This window comes from Hippichthys cyanospilos, chromosome 7, assembly GCF_059441005.1.
Source record: "Hippichthys cyanospilos isolate Australia breed blue-spotted pipefish chromosome 7, RoL_Hcya_1.0, whole genome shotgun sequence".
NCBI classification, from domain to species: Eukaryota; Metazoa; Chordata; class Actinopteri; order Syngnathiformes; family Syngnathidae; genus Hippichthys; species Hippichthys cyanospilos.
In genome coordinates, this window is record NC_142375.1 from 8,654,387 (window position 1) to 8,673,796 (window position 19,410).

The 19,410-nt window shown below is 38.6% G+C and overlaps 1 protein-coding gene across 1 annotated transcript; it reads left to right on the plus strand.

Moving 5' to 3' along the window:
- Positions 1-345: 345 nt before the first annotated feature.
- On the plus strand, positions 346-18,825 carry armh3 (armadillo like helical domain containing 3). The gene is made up of 26 exons (XM_088418525.1): positions 346-462; positions 1,627-1,736; positions 1,820-1,876; positions 2,618-2,764; positions 2,860-2,967; positions 3,061-3,153; positions 3,233-3,307; positions 3,798-3,884; positions 4,047-4,103; positions 4,429-4,472; positions 4,845-4,905; positions 5,013-5,059; positions 5,730-5,805; positions 6,089-6,182; positions 6,984-7,085; positions 7,245-7,303; positions 7,393-7,458; positions 8,529-8,598; positions 8,824-8,884; positions 8,959-9,047; positions 11,328-11,410; positions 11,799-11,925; positions 12,451-12,526; positions 14,562-14,640; positions 17,539-17,655; positions 18,214-18,825. The coding sequence occupies exons 2-26, from the start codon at positions 1,635-1,637 to the stop codon at positions 18,304-18,306; spliced, it is 2,070 nt and encodes a 689-aa protein (XP_088274651.1). The 5' UTR covers positions 346-462; positions 1,627-1,634; the 3' UTR covers positions 18,307-18,825.
- The last annotated feature ends 585 nt before the right edge of the window (positions 18,826-19,410 follow it).

Here is a 19,410-nt window from a genome sequence, read left to right on the forward strand (position 1 = left end):
TAAACGTTGTGCACATTAAAATTTAAAAGTCTGTGGATAATGCATAATTATTATTTTTCTACCCTGGCACCAGGGGGGTTCGTACTTTTGGGAAAAAAGGCAACAATTTAGTTTTTTTTCCCTGCCAACAGTCTTATACAGTATTAAGTATTTCTGGCACACAACAAGCAGAACAGGTGAAAAGTAGACGCTATTTTATTAAGACATATTGATTCATGCTCCATGAAGGGGGAACAATATTACATTTTCCTTTATTTTAAAAGGCCACAACAGAAGAGCAACTAATAGTCCAGGATTCATGAGCTACACTTTAAGTGTACGGTACTGTGCTTGTATGTAAGTGTAGTGACGCTGTGGGCCGGTAGAAGGCTTGACGACACAAGTTAGCACCGTAGCAACATGCTAGCTGAAGAGCAACTGTTGGTCCGGGATTCATGAGCTACATCATACATTCAGAGTGAGGTGAGAACAAACACTCGTATTAATGCAGAAAGGTGGCCACACAATTCGATATAATAATGACGTCAATTCTCGGGGTCACGCGCCCCTTTTAAAAGCTCATTTAATGGATGTTAAAGTAGCATTCTTATCAGACTTTAGCTAGGCAGCGTTAGCTATAGATTCGCGAGAGGAGAATTCAAACGCGGGTTTACTTGCGTATGTGGAAGAAAGCCATCGAAGTCAGCGATTGTGCATTTTTTCCAAATCAGGTAGTCAAGACTATGAGGCAAACATTGTGTCTTGCCCAACGCAATCTGATTAGCTGCTCGTCTCGGGCATCAAGAGCCATTCATTTTAGCCAACGTTAGTCAATAAACAAATTACACGGCTAGCATTTTAGCACAACCGCGAACGCAGGGAAAATCCCACTCTTTATTTCGTTAAATCTGTCATTCGACTTGACACCACGCGTCTGGGCGGCAGAAACAGAAAGATGGGTACACTAAAGGTTCTCAATTTTAGTTCTGCACATGTCATTACATTTTGCTCCTTAAGGTTTTCGCTTTCTTTATTTATCGCACTCGGTGGTGTCTATCAGAACACAAGTTGCATATAAATTGCGTAATACTCTAGATTTAGCAACCCTTCAAATTCTAATCAAATGTTAAAAAAAAAAAAAACTAAAACAAATGAGGTGTGATTGTACCACGTCATTTGATTGCACATACTATAAATGTTTTGGGCATTGTCTAAAGTTTTCTTTTGCATCCCGAGGTTTCATTATTTTATTTTTAGTAGGCTTTCTGAGGTTTAATTTGTGTGCGTGCGTGTGTGGAGGGGGGATGATGAAATTTTCGACTGACAGACCGGCAAAAAAATGTTAAAATTGTAAAAAATGGTAAAATTGTAAAATGCCCACCTCTGGAAAGTACTCTATTGAGTAAAAATGACCATTATAATATACAGTATACGTATAATCCATGCATATACCTCTGTATTAGGACACTACAACTACTTATTTATTCTTTATAGTGGGTTGCTGCTGAATAATGATGTTATTGTAGTATTCTAGTGATCAATTAATCCTGAAGTGAAAAACTTTCTGGATACCATTGTCTACAGTAAATCATCATCTGTGATGTAAGGTGTTAACATTATTGTTCATTAATATGTCCATATACTTAGACGTCGCCATGTCTCAGGTGGAGAAGAAGGCAGGTTTGCTGAGGAGAACGTCATCCTCCAAGAAACCGCTGAAGGAGAAAGTGGTGTTGATGTATGATGAGATCTTTGCAGTGAGTATTATGTAGCAGTAGATGAGCATTTGTAGTCGTATTCATTCTGTAAAAAAATGTATATATATGTATGTTTGCTTTAGAAAGAGGACCCAGCCAAGAACAACCCTCGCTTCTGGGATGAGCTGTTTCTGATGAAGGTACAATTGAGAGCCAATGGCTTAATTGTAGTTATTTATGAATGCCCTCTTTATCAAATTAACAAAATGGATTTGATTACATTACCATTCATATTGATGGCTCGTTATTTTTGTCTGACACATGAAGAATAGTTAAGTTCGTCAAGACTTTGGTCTATAAATAAAGGTAAGATGAGTTCATTTTAAGACATGAGACACTTTTATAATGTAGACTACAACTTTAAAAGAATTTTCCGCAACATAAACATAAATATCTTCAGCGTACTCTTCATTAACCTGCACTTAACTTCCGAATCCGGTATGACGGAGTGCAATTGCTGCAGCAAATATTCTGTCTTTTCAAAGATAATAATGCTCAGTTTTGATTAACACTGACAAGAGGGGTATTAATTTAATAGTAGTCAAATAGCCAAAAACTTTGGCTCACCTTCTATCAGGTATTGCACCACTTCTCCCAGAGAATTGCAGCTATTTATTATGAGTGCTTTGGTCTTTTTGTGTTATTTTTTTCTTTGCATTGGAAAAACACCAAACAAGCAGAAAAACCCCATCTCTAATCATTTCACTTAGAACTGGCCACAATTATTAGCACCTTATCAAAAAGATCAAATAGAAGCCATAATTCCATTGTGGTCAAGTATGGTAAAACATGAACTAAATAAGAATTAGTAGAATTAGTAGAATTAAATTAGAATTATTCTGTGCTTTGTGCATTCTAAATTTTTGTCCTTCATTTTCCAGGTAAACCTGGAGTACCTGGAATCGAAGCTGGAGAGTGTCGATGGCGAGGAGGTGCAGCGGATACAGGACAACATCAATTCCCTCTTTCATCACAGTGTTCAGGCTCTTGGAGAGGAACATCAGATCAAAGTGGTCAATGCTCTGCAGGTGACTACATTTTGCATTGCACTGTTGGTTCCATGTTTAATTTCTAACCAAATTCTTGAGTTGTGCAACCCATTTTCTCATTTTTGCTCTGCCAGACGCTATGTGCGCTTTTCAGAGGAGTTCATCAAAAGAACAAGTCAGCGTCTGGCTTCGACATCATTAATATGCTTATGGGCTTTGACAAGGCCGAGCAAAGAATGAAGGTATGTTGTCAATATGCAATGCGGAAGAATTAAAACTGCATGATGCATATACATGCAAAATGTATGAAAATGGGTTCAATGTGTTTGCTACAGGACCTAATGGAAAGATTGGACAGCCTCCTTTGTGGAGATGGCTCAGAGAGTCTGAAGAGCCTTTGTCTCAAACTCCTATTGTGTCTGGTGACGGTAAGACATCACAACAATATGGAAAAGTACGCTGTCAGGGATCGATTATAAAAATGGATTTTACGGTGTGTTTTTACAGGTGACAGACAACATTAGTCAGAACACCATTTTGGAATATGTGATGATCAATAGCATCTTTGAAGCCATACTGCAGGTAATCATGAAATGACCTTAATGCAGGGTCAAACTCATTTTAGGTCAGAGGCCACATGGAGGAAATTCTATCCATAGGGGGCCGGATTGGTAAAATCATTAAAATTAAACAGAAAACGTGTGCCATAAAAGCTCATTTTGGACATTTGATGACACATAATGACATTAATGCGGAAAAAGCTGAACCCTCATGATGTCATGCTCTCATGTCGAATACGGGAGTGTAGTGTGGTAGCTTTTAAATCGTTTTTACATTTAAATCTGTTGGTGGAACCTAATACACTTGCACTTGCAGATCAAATCAGTATTTCAATGAAGAAGCACAAATGGGGACCTTGTATCTCGCATGTGTTAACTGTAAAAATAGACAGTGCATGTTCAAAAACTCACTAATTGCTTGTCGTTTGTGCTATTGTCTGTATTGTGATTGTTTTTTTTTTCCTTATAGGCGTGATTTGTCATTAGTAATTTACTTCTGCTTTTCTCCGCAGATTCTTTCAGATGTGTCCAGTAGAGGGCAGCATGGTTATGATGCCGTAGTTCTTCTGGCCCTTCTGGTCAATTACAGGAAGTATGAGGTTTGTTGTTTGACAGACTTGATGTGCCAATTTTAGTAATGAAACAAATTCAGTACTGTGCCTGACCTTGAGCCTGATAGTATGAAATTTGCTTCATTAATGTAGTTAAGAAAGTGTTTATTAAAATCACTCAAGGTGTCTTTTTTCACTTCCTTTTTTCAGTCTGTAAATCCATATATCGTGAAGCTCTCCATCGTGGATGATGAGCCAACACTGGATGTAAGTATTCCATGTGCAGTGCTGTACAATGTTAGTAATCTACCTTGAGCATTGTTTGAATTACCTTGCTTCCTCAAAGTGATTTGGAAATAAGTAAAAAAATAAAAGAACAAAGCTTTTGTGGTTTTATTATGAAAAAAAGACAGTCCTTTAAACTAAAGGTCATCTACTGAAAGGGATAATAGTTAGACACAGAATTGCTCAAACGTAAAATCTAACCATGCCTAAAACCCCTGCCAAGTGCTGGATGCATGTCATAATTAGAGTTGCATAAACAGTATAACATGTATCATTGTGGCCCTGTTCTTGTTTTTTTCTCTTTCAGGGAATGGGCCTTGTTGTCCACCATGCTCTAACAGAATATAACAGGTATGGTGTAGGAACCGTAACAACAGTATACAGTGATGAGCCCATTGGCGCTAGGATTTTATTATGGTGTTTTAAAAAAATCTATTTCTAAAGATCTAATTAAAATATTGAAAAAAATATGTATAGCTTGCCATGCTTTGTTAATTAGAAATGTCTTTATATGTAGCATGATTTGGAATTAAAATGTTGTTTCTAAATGAAGTGGTTGTGTCTGTTGACAAATGTATCCAAAGTGAAGAGTGACAACTTTGTTTGGTCCCTTGTTGTGCACGTAATACAAAAGCCACTTGGTTACTTCTTGATTTTATTCTTCTATAAAATTCATTGCTTTCTTATTCTTATTAAATGTTCCTATCCATTCTATCGTCACAGGCAGTACAAAGACAAAGAGGAAGAGCACCAAGGAGGTTTCTTCTCCACTCTCACTAGTATGGTAGGTATTTACTCGTAACAGTTTATAACAAGAAAACATTTTCTGTTTGGTTGTATTTCTTCTTATCTAAATTTGAACAAAACTATGTTTCTAACATCCGTCCACAGGTGGGCAGCATGTTTATTGCAGACGCGGATGAGAAGCTCTCTGTTCAGTATGTACAACTAATTTCAGTATTTAGCTGTAAACCTCTTGCTTGTTTTAGTGGTTGCAACTTGCAACTATTTTTTTATTGTGTGATTTATCATTCTTTGTTATAAAACAAAGACTATTGAATTTCTACCTCAAATGCAGCTAAAACACATGTTGAACTAATTTTAAAGGACAGTTTAAATGAAATTCAAATTATGGATTCATTGTGTTTTTGACTCAGACTGTACATTGTTTTTACCAGAACAAATTTCGTTTGCGATATCCAGATGCTGTTACTGTACTCTGGGCTTGTTCTAAAAATATCTCATTAGTGATGAGACAGTGTGATTTTCTAGGAATATTGTAGAATTAATCATTTGAAAATGTGAAGACTGACAGAATTATAGAAAAAAAAAACTTTATTATTGGGAAAGCGTTTACGTACATGATCATTGTCTTCACTCACACAATTATCAAAGTGGCAGCCCTTCACATTGATCAGTACCCCGAAGAAGTTCTTGGGTTCAAAAAGGTTGGTGACCCCTCACTAGACCTGGCTCCATTTGTTTTCTACTTTCCAGGATTGGTAATTGGTAATATATTGTATTTAATGTTGCGGTTGTAGCTTTTTTATGATTGTCGCTTTTAATGAATATGCTGGCTCAAAGATTGGATTTTCATTTTGTTTGCAGGACAAACGAAGCGATTTTGCTGGCATTGTATGAGGCTGTGCACCTCAACCGCAACTTCATTACGGTATTAGCACAGGTAACATTGAAGCCTTTTCTATTGATATGCATGTCGGTCCACACACATCGAGCATTTTTTGCCCTGTTTTAACTGCTATCAGTTAGTCTGTGCTCTGCAAGGAGGTATCTTCTAGTGATTTATAACCTTTGAGATAATGACGTTGAGCTTTTGAGGCATCTCACAGTATTTTCATGTCTTAGTACTCATTGTTTTTTTCAGTGCACTGATGGAAATATGAGACTGTTATTCTATCAGTGACACTTTTGTATGAATATATTTCATGTTTTTGGTCTTCCCGCAGAGCCACCCTGAGATTGACATTGTAGCTACACCGAACAACCAACCTCAGACCACGCCAACAACACCCCTTGGCACAACACCACCCTCTCTAGACAGTATGTCATTTTTTTTTTCTTTTTTCTTTGTTGTTCTTACAGCCGTAGAGCTGTATTTTCTTTGTTTGTTTTTGGCCATTTGGCTATTTATTTTTAATTCCCCAAAAGTTTTCATTTCTAGAATGAAAAAGTCATTTCTCCTACTTTGCCCCCAGCAAATGAAGGTTCAATTTTAAGCATCCCAGAACTTCCATGAGAACTTTGTATTTACAAACGCTTATTTACAAAACTTGCCCTTTAAAAAAAAATTTACGTGTGCCTGTGAAAACCATTTTTCGTATGAACTATGAACTCTTTTGTTAAGATGAACCTGTCACATGCACCTTACGTCTAAACCTGATCATGCGTATGCCTACATTCAAGAATATATAAGTGCACTATACCCTCCTGTGATTGAATTTGTATAACCAGTGTGCAATCATCCTGTCTTGTGGGCCTACAGTGACTTGAGGAAGATGGAAACAAGGGAGGAAATAGAAAGTGAAGCAAGCTGTTGTGAGCGGAGATTTTCAATGGCTTCTGTTACTTGTCTAGACAAGACAGCAGCTTGCATGATGGATCTGAGATGTTCGTTGTCTTATCAGGGTTTGCTTGAATGAATACAGCCACTACAAGGTAGTGTGCTCACTTTTAGAAGGCCAAGTCAAGGCTCAGGGATTTTTTGATTAGGTTATTAAGGGAATAACTGACCTGGAACTGACTTGTGGTGAATGTTTGGTCAGATTTAAAGTAATTCATTGAAGTTTTCCATACACCTACACCCAAATTGGCTGAAGTTATAATTGTTCATGCTCTGTGCAGTGATGAACAACCCAGAGCTTCCACTGGATCCCAATCTGCAGACAAGCAACCTTCTCATCACCTTCCTCAAGTATGCCTCAATCGTAATGCAGGATACTAAAGGTATAAATAATATACTAAAGGTAACCTTTTCAGATTCTAGCCCCATTCTTTGTTTCCTATATTTTTCATCTTTCATACTTATACAGTATGCTGACCTGTTAATGTGCTGTATATAATTTTCACATTTTTCTATTTTGTTTCTCGCAAATAATGTTTCAGATGAGCATCGACTCAACAGTGCCAAGCTGTGCCTAATAATCCTCACATGTATTGCCGAGGTAGGAGCCGCATGCATACTTGGACATTTTTCGGTCACCTGAGCCCTGGATCTCCTTCATGTTTACCACATCATTTGTATGTGTGACAGGACCAGTATGCTGATGCCTTTCTGCACGATGATAATATGAACTTCAGAGTCAGTCTTCATAAAATGGTGAGTCTGTTGTTGGAAAATGTTGAATAATTTACTCTGTATATGTGTGCTATCTCCGTTTCTGTCGTAATGGTGATAACTTTTGAAATAATTATTAATGCTAAATCTGGTCTGAATGAAGGATACGTATTATGTCAATGAGCAAAACAGTCATTTCTTGTCTGGCAAAGTTAAATATTGGTTGTGCTAATGGTTTCTTCTGAAAATTGTAGTAATCGGTGGTTACAGACTGTTAGAGGTTTTAACTTACTAACTTAACATCACTGCCCATATAATGCATGGTTTTCTTATTCAATAACCATGCAATCGTTGTCGCAATTTTAAAGGACAATTTCGGAGATGTGAGTGACTAAAGCAGCAAATGATCACAGCAACTTTTATGATTTAAAAAAATCTCAAAAAGAGATAATTAATTGCCAACACACAGCCTGAATTGATAAGGTTTCAAACACACATCTGAAGTCATTTTTATTCACAGACCTTTTTGTAGGCTAGTGATGTGCATCTCTACACTAAAGATGATGTGATACGACGGTTTTTGAACTAATTCAAGGACAATTTGATTTGAAACCGGAACGGTTTGGTATGCTACAGTTGGTTGATATGATGCAATAGCTTTTGTTGTCATTTTACACACATTTCAATGAGCTTGTCAATATCTTAAATTTGCCATTTCTTTCTAAAATATTAAAATAATAAGATACATATTGAATAATACTTTATTGAAGAAACCGCCAATAAAGTAATATTCAATATGTATCTTTATCTTTCATTGTGAAATGATTCAATTCAGTTTATCACTTTACTCACATCTTTTAAATGGGGGGGGGGGGGGGGGGGGGGGGCAGTTTTGGAGACAGCCATAGTATAGGTGGTTTTGTACCAACAGTTCTGTCAAGACTATTTATATTGACATTGTTTCAAGAGGTTTTCAATTGTATCCGTCATATTCACAAGTGACTAATGGGACTAAGACAACACAATATTGGCTTTTTTGTTATTTAAGGTGTGTTTATGTTGAAGACGTCCTTGGCCATATTGGCACAGTTGAAAGTATTTCTCTTTTGCAGCCCATGAGGCACAGAAAGAAAGCTGTGGAAAAGAATGTCCCTTGTCAGCCGCTGGTATGTGCAGTTTTAGGTAAGATTAGTTGTCATAGTTACCTCATCTGTGAGGCATTATTCAATTCCTGTTAATAACAGTACACTGTAATTGGTGGTTATATAGAAATTGTATGAATAATGGTAATAATACTTATATATTCACTTTAACATGATTTTGTCACCTGGGTATTAGGGGAGTTTTGCAAAAGTGATATCAACTTTTACAAATGACATTTCATCTGATTTTAAACTGTTTTTATAGATCTGATGGTAGAGTTTATTGTCACACACATGATGAAGGATTTCCCCATGGATTTATACTTGTAAGTAAACAGAGTACACACTCATAGTACACAAATTTGAATATATATTCATCACTTTTTTTTCCCCTGATCAGGCGCTGTGTGCAGATCATTCATAAACTTCTCTGCTATCAGAAGAAGTGCAGAATCCGATTACACTACACTTGGAGAGAGCTATGGTCAGGTATGCCTGATTGCTAAAAAAGAAAACCAACTTTATAACATAATAAGCAGACACCACAACAGCTGGCGATGCTATAGACAGGTGATATCAATGCAATATGCATTACATAAAATGTCTGATTGGAAAAAAAAAAAAATCTTGCAATAAAACCTGCATCTGCTTGCTATAGAGCGGGGGTATCCAAACGTTTTTCGTCACAGATCGTGGCACACTTGAATTAAATGATCAGGATCATTATCAGGCTTCTACTTGAGCTTTCTGATTAGCTGATCATTTCATTCAGGTAAAAGAAACCTGGGAAACATGCATGATATTGGCCCTCGAGGACTGAGTTTGGACACCCCTGCTATAGAGGCTACAGTATGGCATTAGATTTGTGCTAAGATGCAAAAGAAAGCTTTGAGCAAAATGGCATGTTTGGAACTCACAAGAGCCTATTCCGCTCCGATTGCCTGCTGACCCAAAGATGCTGCTGCCACGGGCATAGCCAAAAACGTGTCTTGTTGAGTGGCCTGGGTGACAACATCGCAGTGAAGTGTAGCTGTTCATGCATGCATTTGTCATTCTTCATCATACCTTGCACAGTCAGTTTCATGAAATATATTTTATTGTTCTAATTCAAATTTAAGTATCAAGTTTATAATGGAAATTGGTAAGATTTTTACAAATACTCATTTTTCATGCCTCTTTATTGATTGAATTTGGCGCTTATCTGTTCTTTATGGGTAGAAAAAGAGAATAAAGAGGTAGATTAGCATCCACCTTGTTTTAGGTCTTAATTGTAGATGCATGTTCAAAAGTAACATGACCTTACTTACCCAAAAGTGAAGTTTTAAGCGCGTACTCACGGTTGAGAACCTTTACGATCTCTCTAAAAATGTAAATCCAGATGATGAATGAAACATCAAGTTAAAAAAAAACAAAAACATGCAATTTTGGCATTCTTTGACTGAACCTGTAATTTAACACATTTATCCACTGAAATCCAGGGGTATTTACTGTAGCAAATGGGCACTAGCCATTTATCACAAACTTAGCCATTGCCCGAATGCCTGGTAACATTTTTCTATCCTGGCATTATACTCTTTCTTTTCTCTGTGAGACGAGCTAGTAATAGACTTAAGCGACCTCTCAACCAATCAGACTCTGCCTTTCCTTTTGGTTATCAAAATCAAATGAGAGAAGACATTCCCTTCACATTAGCAGTTAGTAGCAGTGCATTCTGCCATAAGGCGAAATGGCGCTAATAGTTACCTGAAGTGTTAAACAGGAGAGGACGAGGTAATGTTGCTGCCGAGTTGAGCACTCTGGAGGGGATCGGAAATGCAACAGCCGCTTGAAGTTGTATGCTGTGTGTGTGCATGAATATCGACTTTCCTAAAATGTAACCAAGCATGTTTTTGAATACTGCATGCATATTAAAAAAAATTACAGATCAAAATTTTCCCCGAGGTGCGGGGGCGGCCAAAAAGTTAGCTAGAGATGGCCAGCCCTGGCCCCCACGTTGCTCTCCCCCTGCTTAATGTCTGTGGTGTTCATGTGCCAAACAAATGTTTGATTTAACTTTGCTCCAAGACAGCTTTTGCAATGACAAGTGAGGTAAAAAGAGTCTTGCATTCACATTTTTCTAGTGGTTTTAGAACCGCAAACTTCCCCCCAAATTCTTCTTGTTTTTTTTTTCCCTCATTTTCTCATCTTTAAGATGGATTGAGAAAGACCGGTTTTGTAAGATTTGTGTTGTAAATCTCTTGACGCTTTCATTTGTTGTGCCTCAATGTTTAAGAGTTTACACCCTTAGCAAGAAAAACGCAATTTCGCTCTGAAGTCATTGCCATGTGCTTTTGGAAATAAATTGCATCATTGACTTTGGATAATGAGTCTCTAAAGAAAGCACAATCCATCGTGGTGGCCTTGGTTTGAGCCTGGTCAACACAACACACGATCACATTCCACTTTTTAATGGTCCCACTGCGCTGTGTCTCATTAGAATACTGATTCCTCTAATCAGACCAATAATCAGCTTCATTCTCTGGATGGTGCCGCATTCCCGGCTTGTGGTAATGATAATAGAGGAAAAAGAAAAGAATGAGTCAAATTAAAGTGCTCGTGTTTTAAAAAGCATACAGTATTTCTTTTTCACAAGGTTTTGTTTATGTTTTACATTATGACGATGGACAGAACATTGAACTGGGGCTGCTATATTTCTGTGCTCAAAGATGTCTATCAAACCTCAGGATTTTTTTTTATTTATTTAACAAGTTCATATGTCCTTCTGCATAGCGCTTATCAACCTGCTCAAGTTCCTTCTGTCAAATGAAACCACACTTCTGGCCAAGCACAACATCTTTCATCTGGCACTATTGGTAAGAAATACACACCAGTGTTCAAAATGCAAAAAAAAGTATATAGAGAAGTGTCAGGTAATTCATCTACAGGAATAAAAAGCACAAGATTGAATTCCAAGTGCGTCAGCAAAGTTCCAAGACTAATGTCACAGAAGACATTCTAAGCTACTAGTTGTGATTGTCTGCTGCAGAGAATTCTGGAAAAATCCATCAGGTAGTGCATAGTGTAGCAGAGAAGGTTGGGAAAGTGTGTTAGACTCCTCAAAGAGGGAAACTTTTTGCTTGGATTTAAAATATGTGTCGATTACACCTTGTATTGTGTTTTGGATGCAAAAGGTGTTAATTATGCGTCTGCCTTTAAGCTTACTCGTATTGAATGATTGGACTTTTCTGTTTACACATGCAGGTAGTAAACCTCTTCAACATGTTCATCACATATGGCGATACATTTCTCCCCACATCAAACAGCTATGATGAGCTCTACTATGAGATTGTACGAATGCATCAAGTGTTTGACAACCTCTACTGTATGGGTATGTTTATGAACTTTTAATTATTCTTAAAATTATGCAACCTGTTGTTCAAAAAATGACCTGGACAATAAACTGTTATATTTTACGTGGATATATTTGCAAAGAGTTGTAAAGAAAATGCTGCAGGTCTATTTTTTTAAGTAATTGAACATAAAACATAAAATTATATATTTTTCTAATTTCTTAGTCCTGTTATACAGTATACCTTGATATAAGAAATGATGCAAAACAAAATGTACTGAGCAACATCTGGCAAGTTTAAAGGGACACTTTTTTGAAGCCATCCCTATAGTTTGACTTTTTTCAAACAGCAGGAACCATGCAAGAAAAGAATTACCTGTAACTTTTTTGAAAAATGTTTTCATCCAGCAGCGCAAACAATTATTTTTAGTCTGCAGCATTTGCTAAGTATGAACAATTGTGCTCTTATTTAAAAAAAAAAAAAAAAAAAAAAACATTATAATCCTCAGTGGACAGTAAGTTAATAGTCGCCCAACTTTTTTTCTGCAAATTGTTTCTTTTCAGTGCTGAGGGTGTCAACAAATACTGGGCAGTGGAAGGAGCCTGCAAGTAAAGTCACGCATGCCCTTGTTAATGTTCGGTAATAACACACGGTTGCACGCACACACGCACACACACACGGGTGTTTCAATCATTGTGGGGACATCCCTTTTTACCGAATGCAATACTCAGGCCCTAACGCCAACCTTAACCGTCACAAAAGATTGCCTAACCCGACCCCTTACACTAACCTCAACAAAAATCCATTTATACTCTAAAGGGCACTCCTGACTCTTAAAATGAGGTCTGAACTTGGTCCCTACAAGTGCAAAGTGGTCCCTACAAACACTGTAAAACCTGCGTTTCGGTCCCCACCATTCAAACAAAAACCAAAGGCACGCACACATCTGAACATGAAAAATGTATGCAAGAAGAAAGTCAGATGGTGTGGCTTGTTGAACGGATTACAAAGAAGAACGTAGTGGAGTAAGGTCAAAATGGTCTGACTCAATTATTTGTATTTAATTTTGTTTCTCTTTCCCAACCTAATCCCTCTTTGAACTTGTTTTTGAACTCCTTTTCAGTAAGATTCACACGCAAATATGTCTTTTCCCAGTCATAATGTAATTCCTCATCCATGATCCTCCGGGGTCACCCTGGCTTTGAGGTCCCTGCGGTGCTCATATGAGCCGGTTTCTCCCTGAGGTTTCCTTCCTTCACCTAATCAGTTGCGCTCTCCATTGAGCCTCGGCTGCATAAATTGGCAGTTGCAAAGGTTGGAGAGATGGCAGCTGGGTGTGAGTGTCAAGGAATAATTGACCAAAGAATAGATAAATGAATGCAAGAGGGAATAAAGAGGTCAGATAGTCGATGGTGAAATTAAACCAATTTGATTTCTTCCCATCGTTCTCTTCTGACTTTCAATGGCCTTGCTCACGTTAAAGACTGCAGAAAAAACATGGAGCATGATTCTCTACGGTGCTGTCACTTGAATTTATTTGCAATATAATGCCAGTATAAGCTGAACCACTGCAGCTCACGCTTGTGCTTATGACACCAATTTATATTTGGCCTATTAAACTGTTCATTCCAAAGAATTGAATACCAATGTGAGAAAATATTGCCTTTTTGCAATTTCCTCAGTATGATGCGGAAATACAACGCAGCCGATTATATCCAGTCATATAGAAATGAGGTGCGGAGCAGGTCAACTGTTGCTCAGCTGACCGCTATTTTCTAGAAGTTGCGTACTGAAATAACATTACTTGGTTACACCCGTATTTGGGTTTGTTATCTGCAGTTTTCCAAATTTGTATTAAGCTAAATTGTATCCTTTATTTCAATGCAGTGTTTCCCCAAGCTATGCGAGCAAATTGGAGTGAATATTTGATGATTTACTTCCAAGATGATAAGTGAATATTCTATTCGTTTCATTAGACCATCAATTAATGTGTGCGTAAAATGAGAGTAAAAGTGGTATATCGGCTCTGAATATGATTTTTGTTACTGATATTGAACGTTTTAAGTGCCATTTTAAAGGGAAAATAATATGTGGTTAATTTTGTGAGTTATAACAAAGGCAAGATTCTTATTCTATTTTTGATTATCCTGAAAACATATTACTGAAATTCTTTTTATGTTTCATTTCACTTAAAAACAAGATAACGGCTGAGGATTAAATGTTCACATTAAGGGAATGAAATAACATTACTTTGATTTAATAAATAGTAATGTTACGTGCCACTTTTGGAGAATCCTCAACACGTATGCGCGAGGTGGGTACTCGTGGAATGACAAAAAAAGTTGATTTGTGTGAGAACGTTTCCATCTTGATGCGATTAGCCCTTTTCTTTGGTGTCCTTGTTCCCACTGCCGCAAGCTGCTGGGATGTTACCTCATCTCCCTCCTCTGAGTTGAATTGGACTCAAGACTGTGAGCCAGGTCTTCATCAGTGCCTCTTGACCCTAATGCTCTTGTGGCTGTTTGGGAGCAAATCCCCCACAGCCTTCTTCCAACATCGTGATGAAAGCTTTTGCTGCAATCTTGAGCAGCAGATTTAATTTCTGTAAATAGTCAAGGAGGCGTTCAGTCACATGTTTATTCACACCCGCTAACATGTCGGTTTTGTCTCGAAGGGCAATCATCAACCATTTTAATCCGAAGATTGAGTCATATGCTGCTGTGAACCACATCTCGCAACTGTCAGAGGAGCAGGTAACAGTACACGTTCACACTGAAGCATCACTATCATGTCTATTTAGGCTGGATGTGAGATTACATCAAATTTAGGACTGATACCAGCCTGCAGCCCATTTGGGACCAGGCCACACAATTCGAGTGACCAAGCCAAGAAAAAAAAATTGCTAACATATACAGTACTTCAATCTCTCACGATACTCACCTCTTTGATTACCTTCTAAGGGGCAGTATTATTATGACCAGGTGACAATGTGATTGAGAATGGTGATATTATGTGGCCAGCTGTGAGTATATTTACTCAATCAGACTTTGCAGAATTGTGCGTGACTACAGTCAAAAGTTCAACTTTTCCTTCTCCTTTAGGACGGTAAATGAAACAAGCAATAAACAGAACATAATAGTAACAATGCACTGAATCCGACGTGCAGCTGAAGTCACAGTTGAGGGCCAGCATTGACTTGGAATCATCCTTCGAAGACTAAGCTATTTTGTCAAGATAGTTCCTTCCCATTGCTTGTGTGACAGTATGTCCAGAGTGATGTGGAGAAAATGTAGATGTTGTACAAGGTATGTCATCAAAAAATAGACATGATGACAAATATTTTAAATTATTTGAACAAATAGCACCCTGGTGATTAAGTGGGAAACGAAATTGTGAGCGGTGGTTTGCACAGCCTGAAAACAAACATTAGCTAGCAGTTTAGCCGTTACTAATTTGTTGTTCAGCAATAAGACCAAAGCTGCAATCAATTGTGCTAAATTTGCATGATATAAATTTATTGAATACCAATTTATTCTTCAAATAACTGCGTTAATCGACTCCCCCATACACCCCTCAAATATTTAATAATACTTTCTATTTTTTAAAACAATATACTATATAAATACTCACTGTTTATTTTCTTCTACACATATGCATTAATAGACACAAACAAAATTTGTCTATGCTAAACATTAGCATTTGCTATTAACTTTGTGACGACTTTATTTTTGTCACTTTTTTAATTGTAAATGATCCAACGTGACATTTTGTTATTGTTGTGGGTTCAATTCCTGTGGCTGCCATTGCATCATTTGACCCCCCCTTCGTCGATTTATTATTTTTTTCCCCCTCCAGCCCTCCTGTCTATTAGTAGCATATTGTATTAAATGTTAAAAACGTTATGTTAAATGTAGTATTTATTTTTAGTGCTTTAAAACTGGCTCTTTAAATGCAAAAATGTCAGTTGTTTCACTTTTTGAACCTAAACAAAAGACAAGTTGTGAAAATTCTGACTTGCTTCCATGCCATTGCCAAAGTATATCAGGGCTCACTTATTTAGTTTGTTTACAAACATAAATGAGATGTTTTGCAGACACGCATAAAAACGCTAAACGACTTTTCTTGTCATTAAGGAAGAGCCGGATGTACTGATGATGATGAGACACACTCATTAAAGTCAAAGAGCACAGCGAGGAATAGAAAAAAAGCATTTATCAAAATGATAAGACTGATGAATTTGGTCATTATAATCCCACCATACGCTTATCGGTTCAACTTAATCACAACAAGCAACCTCCAAAAATGGAAGTTAAGTGCGACTGAGCCGCTACATTCACATTCCGCAATGAGGAGACTAAAGAAAGAAGGCCAATGGACTCCTGCTCAACACATCAACCTCAACATGATCTTACTTCTGTCCGCAGGCTGTTGAATCTATTCTGAATACTGACTGGTTTCGGGCCTTTTTTTAAAGCAACTCAAATGCAGCATTAAGTTTTAAATTTCCTTATTCAGTCTTGAGTGAAGACACACACACACACCTACGCTATCTTGTTGCGACTTCATTCCCGAGGGTGACACAAGAAGATTGATGATGTCCAGAGCCACAGATCAACGTTAAAATGCAAACACAGCCCAGAATGTGGTCGGCCGTATTGCTTGTGATTTGCGATAACAAAAACACAGGGGTGACACGCCTGCTTGACGGTGCAGAGCTTCGCCTCGGCATAGAGTTGTATTTGAGGGCCAAAGCCTCTTTGCTCAACCGTCACGTGATGCAGCTTCCAGCCTCCTGTCTTCTCCGGATTCCTTTTCCATGCTCTGTTTACTTTCCTTCCATTTTTCATTTTTTGGTGCCTCAAACCTGTTTGTCACAGCTGACACTTCTCCTCCCCTGACTGTCCCACCTCCTGCTACTTTCAACTCGTCCGTGCTTTTCATTTCTTTCCCTGGAAGGCACGTTCACTGAGGTTATCATTCAAACATGGCCCACACTGAGATGGGATGACTTTTTCATCACAGTGCCATTTTGCAACTAAAAATGTGCAGAACGTTTGTGATTAATCAAAGTAAAATGTCTTAAAGTAAGGGCTCAGCTTTTTTCGAAACGCTGGACGACATGTAGGGAGCGCATGCGATAAATGGAACCGATCTACTCTTAACATCAATATGTTTCCATTTATCCACACAGCATTTTTGTTTGTGGAGGAAAGCGTTCATGTCTCACGCTGTGTTTCAGGGTCATTAATAATAGAATGAAATATGTCTGCATTAGCGCCTATTTCATGGCTGAGAGGGTAACTGTCAGGGGTGGAGCTGTGGAGAATTTTTACATAATTAGCTCCGATTTCACTCCAGCTTCTCATCTCAGCTGGACAAGCGCACACACACACACACACACACACACACACACACGTCAAGTTTTATCATTAGGAATAAAAAAGCTCAGAGCCCCAGCTGATGAGGAGAGGAGCTGAAAATAGCAAATGGAGTCAGCAGATGACGACCGTGATGATGATAATGACAATACAGCTTCGTGGTCCCTCATAAATAAAATGTTGTGCTGAAGTATTCAACCCTGATGAATATTTAACTTTCTTGTTATGCGGTTATGTCACGCAATGACTGTCTTTTGCCTCTGGCCGCGTTAGGTGTTGGAGGTAGTGCGTTCCAACTACGACACCCTGACACTCAAACTGCAGGATGGTTTGGACCAGTTTGAGAGATACTCGGAGCAGCCCAAGGAGGCGGCTTTCTTTAAGGAGCTGGTAAGACAACCAAAGGGCATATTTATATTTATACGAGGGCTGCCATGAACAAATATTTTACAACTAATTGAATCATGCGTAAGTCGTTTATTGCACCAGCAAATACATACTTGTCAAGCTTGGGTGAGGAAAAATCGTGAGATTTGTTCCTCAACGTCGGGGTGGGAGGAGTTGGGCAGCGGGACATCACTATTGTTGCAGACGGGTTGTGTGTGTGTGTGGAGGTGCATGGAGGCAGGGGGAATGAGCGGTGTGCGTGCCGGAGTACGAAAAGTGATGCGCTTGTGTTGAAGTGGCATGTAAACTACTGCTGCATTGTGAACTCTGCCTCCTCAAATCCTGTGAGGTGCCATGTGAGCTTTGATGTCTACCACATGCAGATATAAACTGTTTGGGTTGTTAATACATGTGAATTCATTCACCATTGTCCCCACAAACCATAGCAGATGCTACAATATATTGCACGTGTAGCAAAGAGGATCGCACGCTGCATCAAACACACCCCTGCGCTAATGCCGTGAGTACAGTGACGGAGACGTGTCCCTTATGTGTCCTCAGGTGCGCTCCATCAGCTTGAATGTGAGAAAAAACGTGTCTTTGAACACCCTGAGTCAGGACGTGCTTCTCAAAGAGTTCTCCACCATCTCCTGAGAAGCGAGCCCATGTTCAGACAGTGCAAACACCATCTACAACATGTCCTCTTCATTCCTCTTGGACGATTGAAACTTCTCTCACTGGCTGGAGTCACTTTATCATGGATGGCTAGACCGTGTGTGGGTGTGCGGGTGCGGGTGCGCAAGCTGCAGTATTGGCTGGACTGTTAACAGGCACGAACGGTCGGATTTCAGAAAGTTTGAATCGGCATTTTTTAACTCCGTGCTCGTGCCGCCTGCTGTGATTAAGTGTGTCTAATTTATTTCTCTTCTGTGCTCTTCAAGTTACAAATGCGTTCACTTACATTTCAAGTATTTTCACTTGACACATCTTGCTGATGCTCTGGGGTTACCAAAAGGAAGCCATGACTAACTACTGTATATCTTTCCAATCATTACTTACTTTAGTTTAATAAAACTGAGTACGGTGGGGTTTGTTTTGCTTGTTTTTCTAAATAGATGTTATTTCCACATAGGTTGATTTTTGCTTTGTCTGACAAATAAATATATAAACGCCCCTGAGTTTCTCATTCATTACGATTTACAGTATATTGTTTCCTGACAAGACGACTTGGTGGCGCAGTGGTTAGCATGCCTGCCTCACAGTTCGGGGACCCGAGTTAAATCAACCTTGCTCGGCCTTCCTCCCACACTCCAAAAGCATGCATGGCAATTGTATTGGACATACTAAATTTTGATTGGGTGCGTGAATGTTGTTTGTTTCTGTGTGCTCTGCAATTGGCTGGTAACCAGTTAACCTGTGTTCCCCGCCTACTGCCCGAAAGTCATCTGGGAAAGGCACCAGCAAGCCTGTGACCCTTGTGAGGATAAGCAGCTATGTAAAATAGATGGATGTGTTTAAGTGCATACCAAGCCAGACGTTTTTACCCCGACAATCCATGCTGCTGACTATTTGCAATGCAGCACTTAAGCATAGCAGCCTTCTCATCAAAATTTCATTCAGACAGATATCGCCTACTTTGTTTTTGCTTATCCTCCTGCATGTGCCGCGTCCATTTCATTTTGTGCGTCCCGGACTGTATCTCTGTGTGCACAAGACTAGACTAAACACTCCTCCTCTCCATGTTTGGCACCACGATAC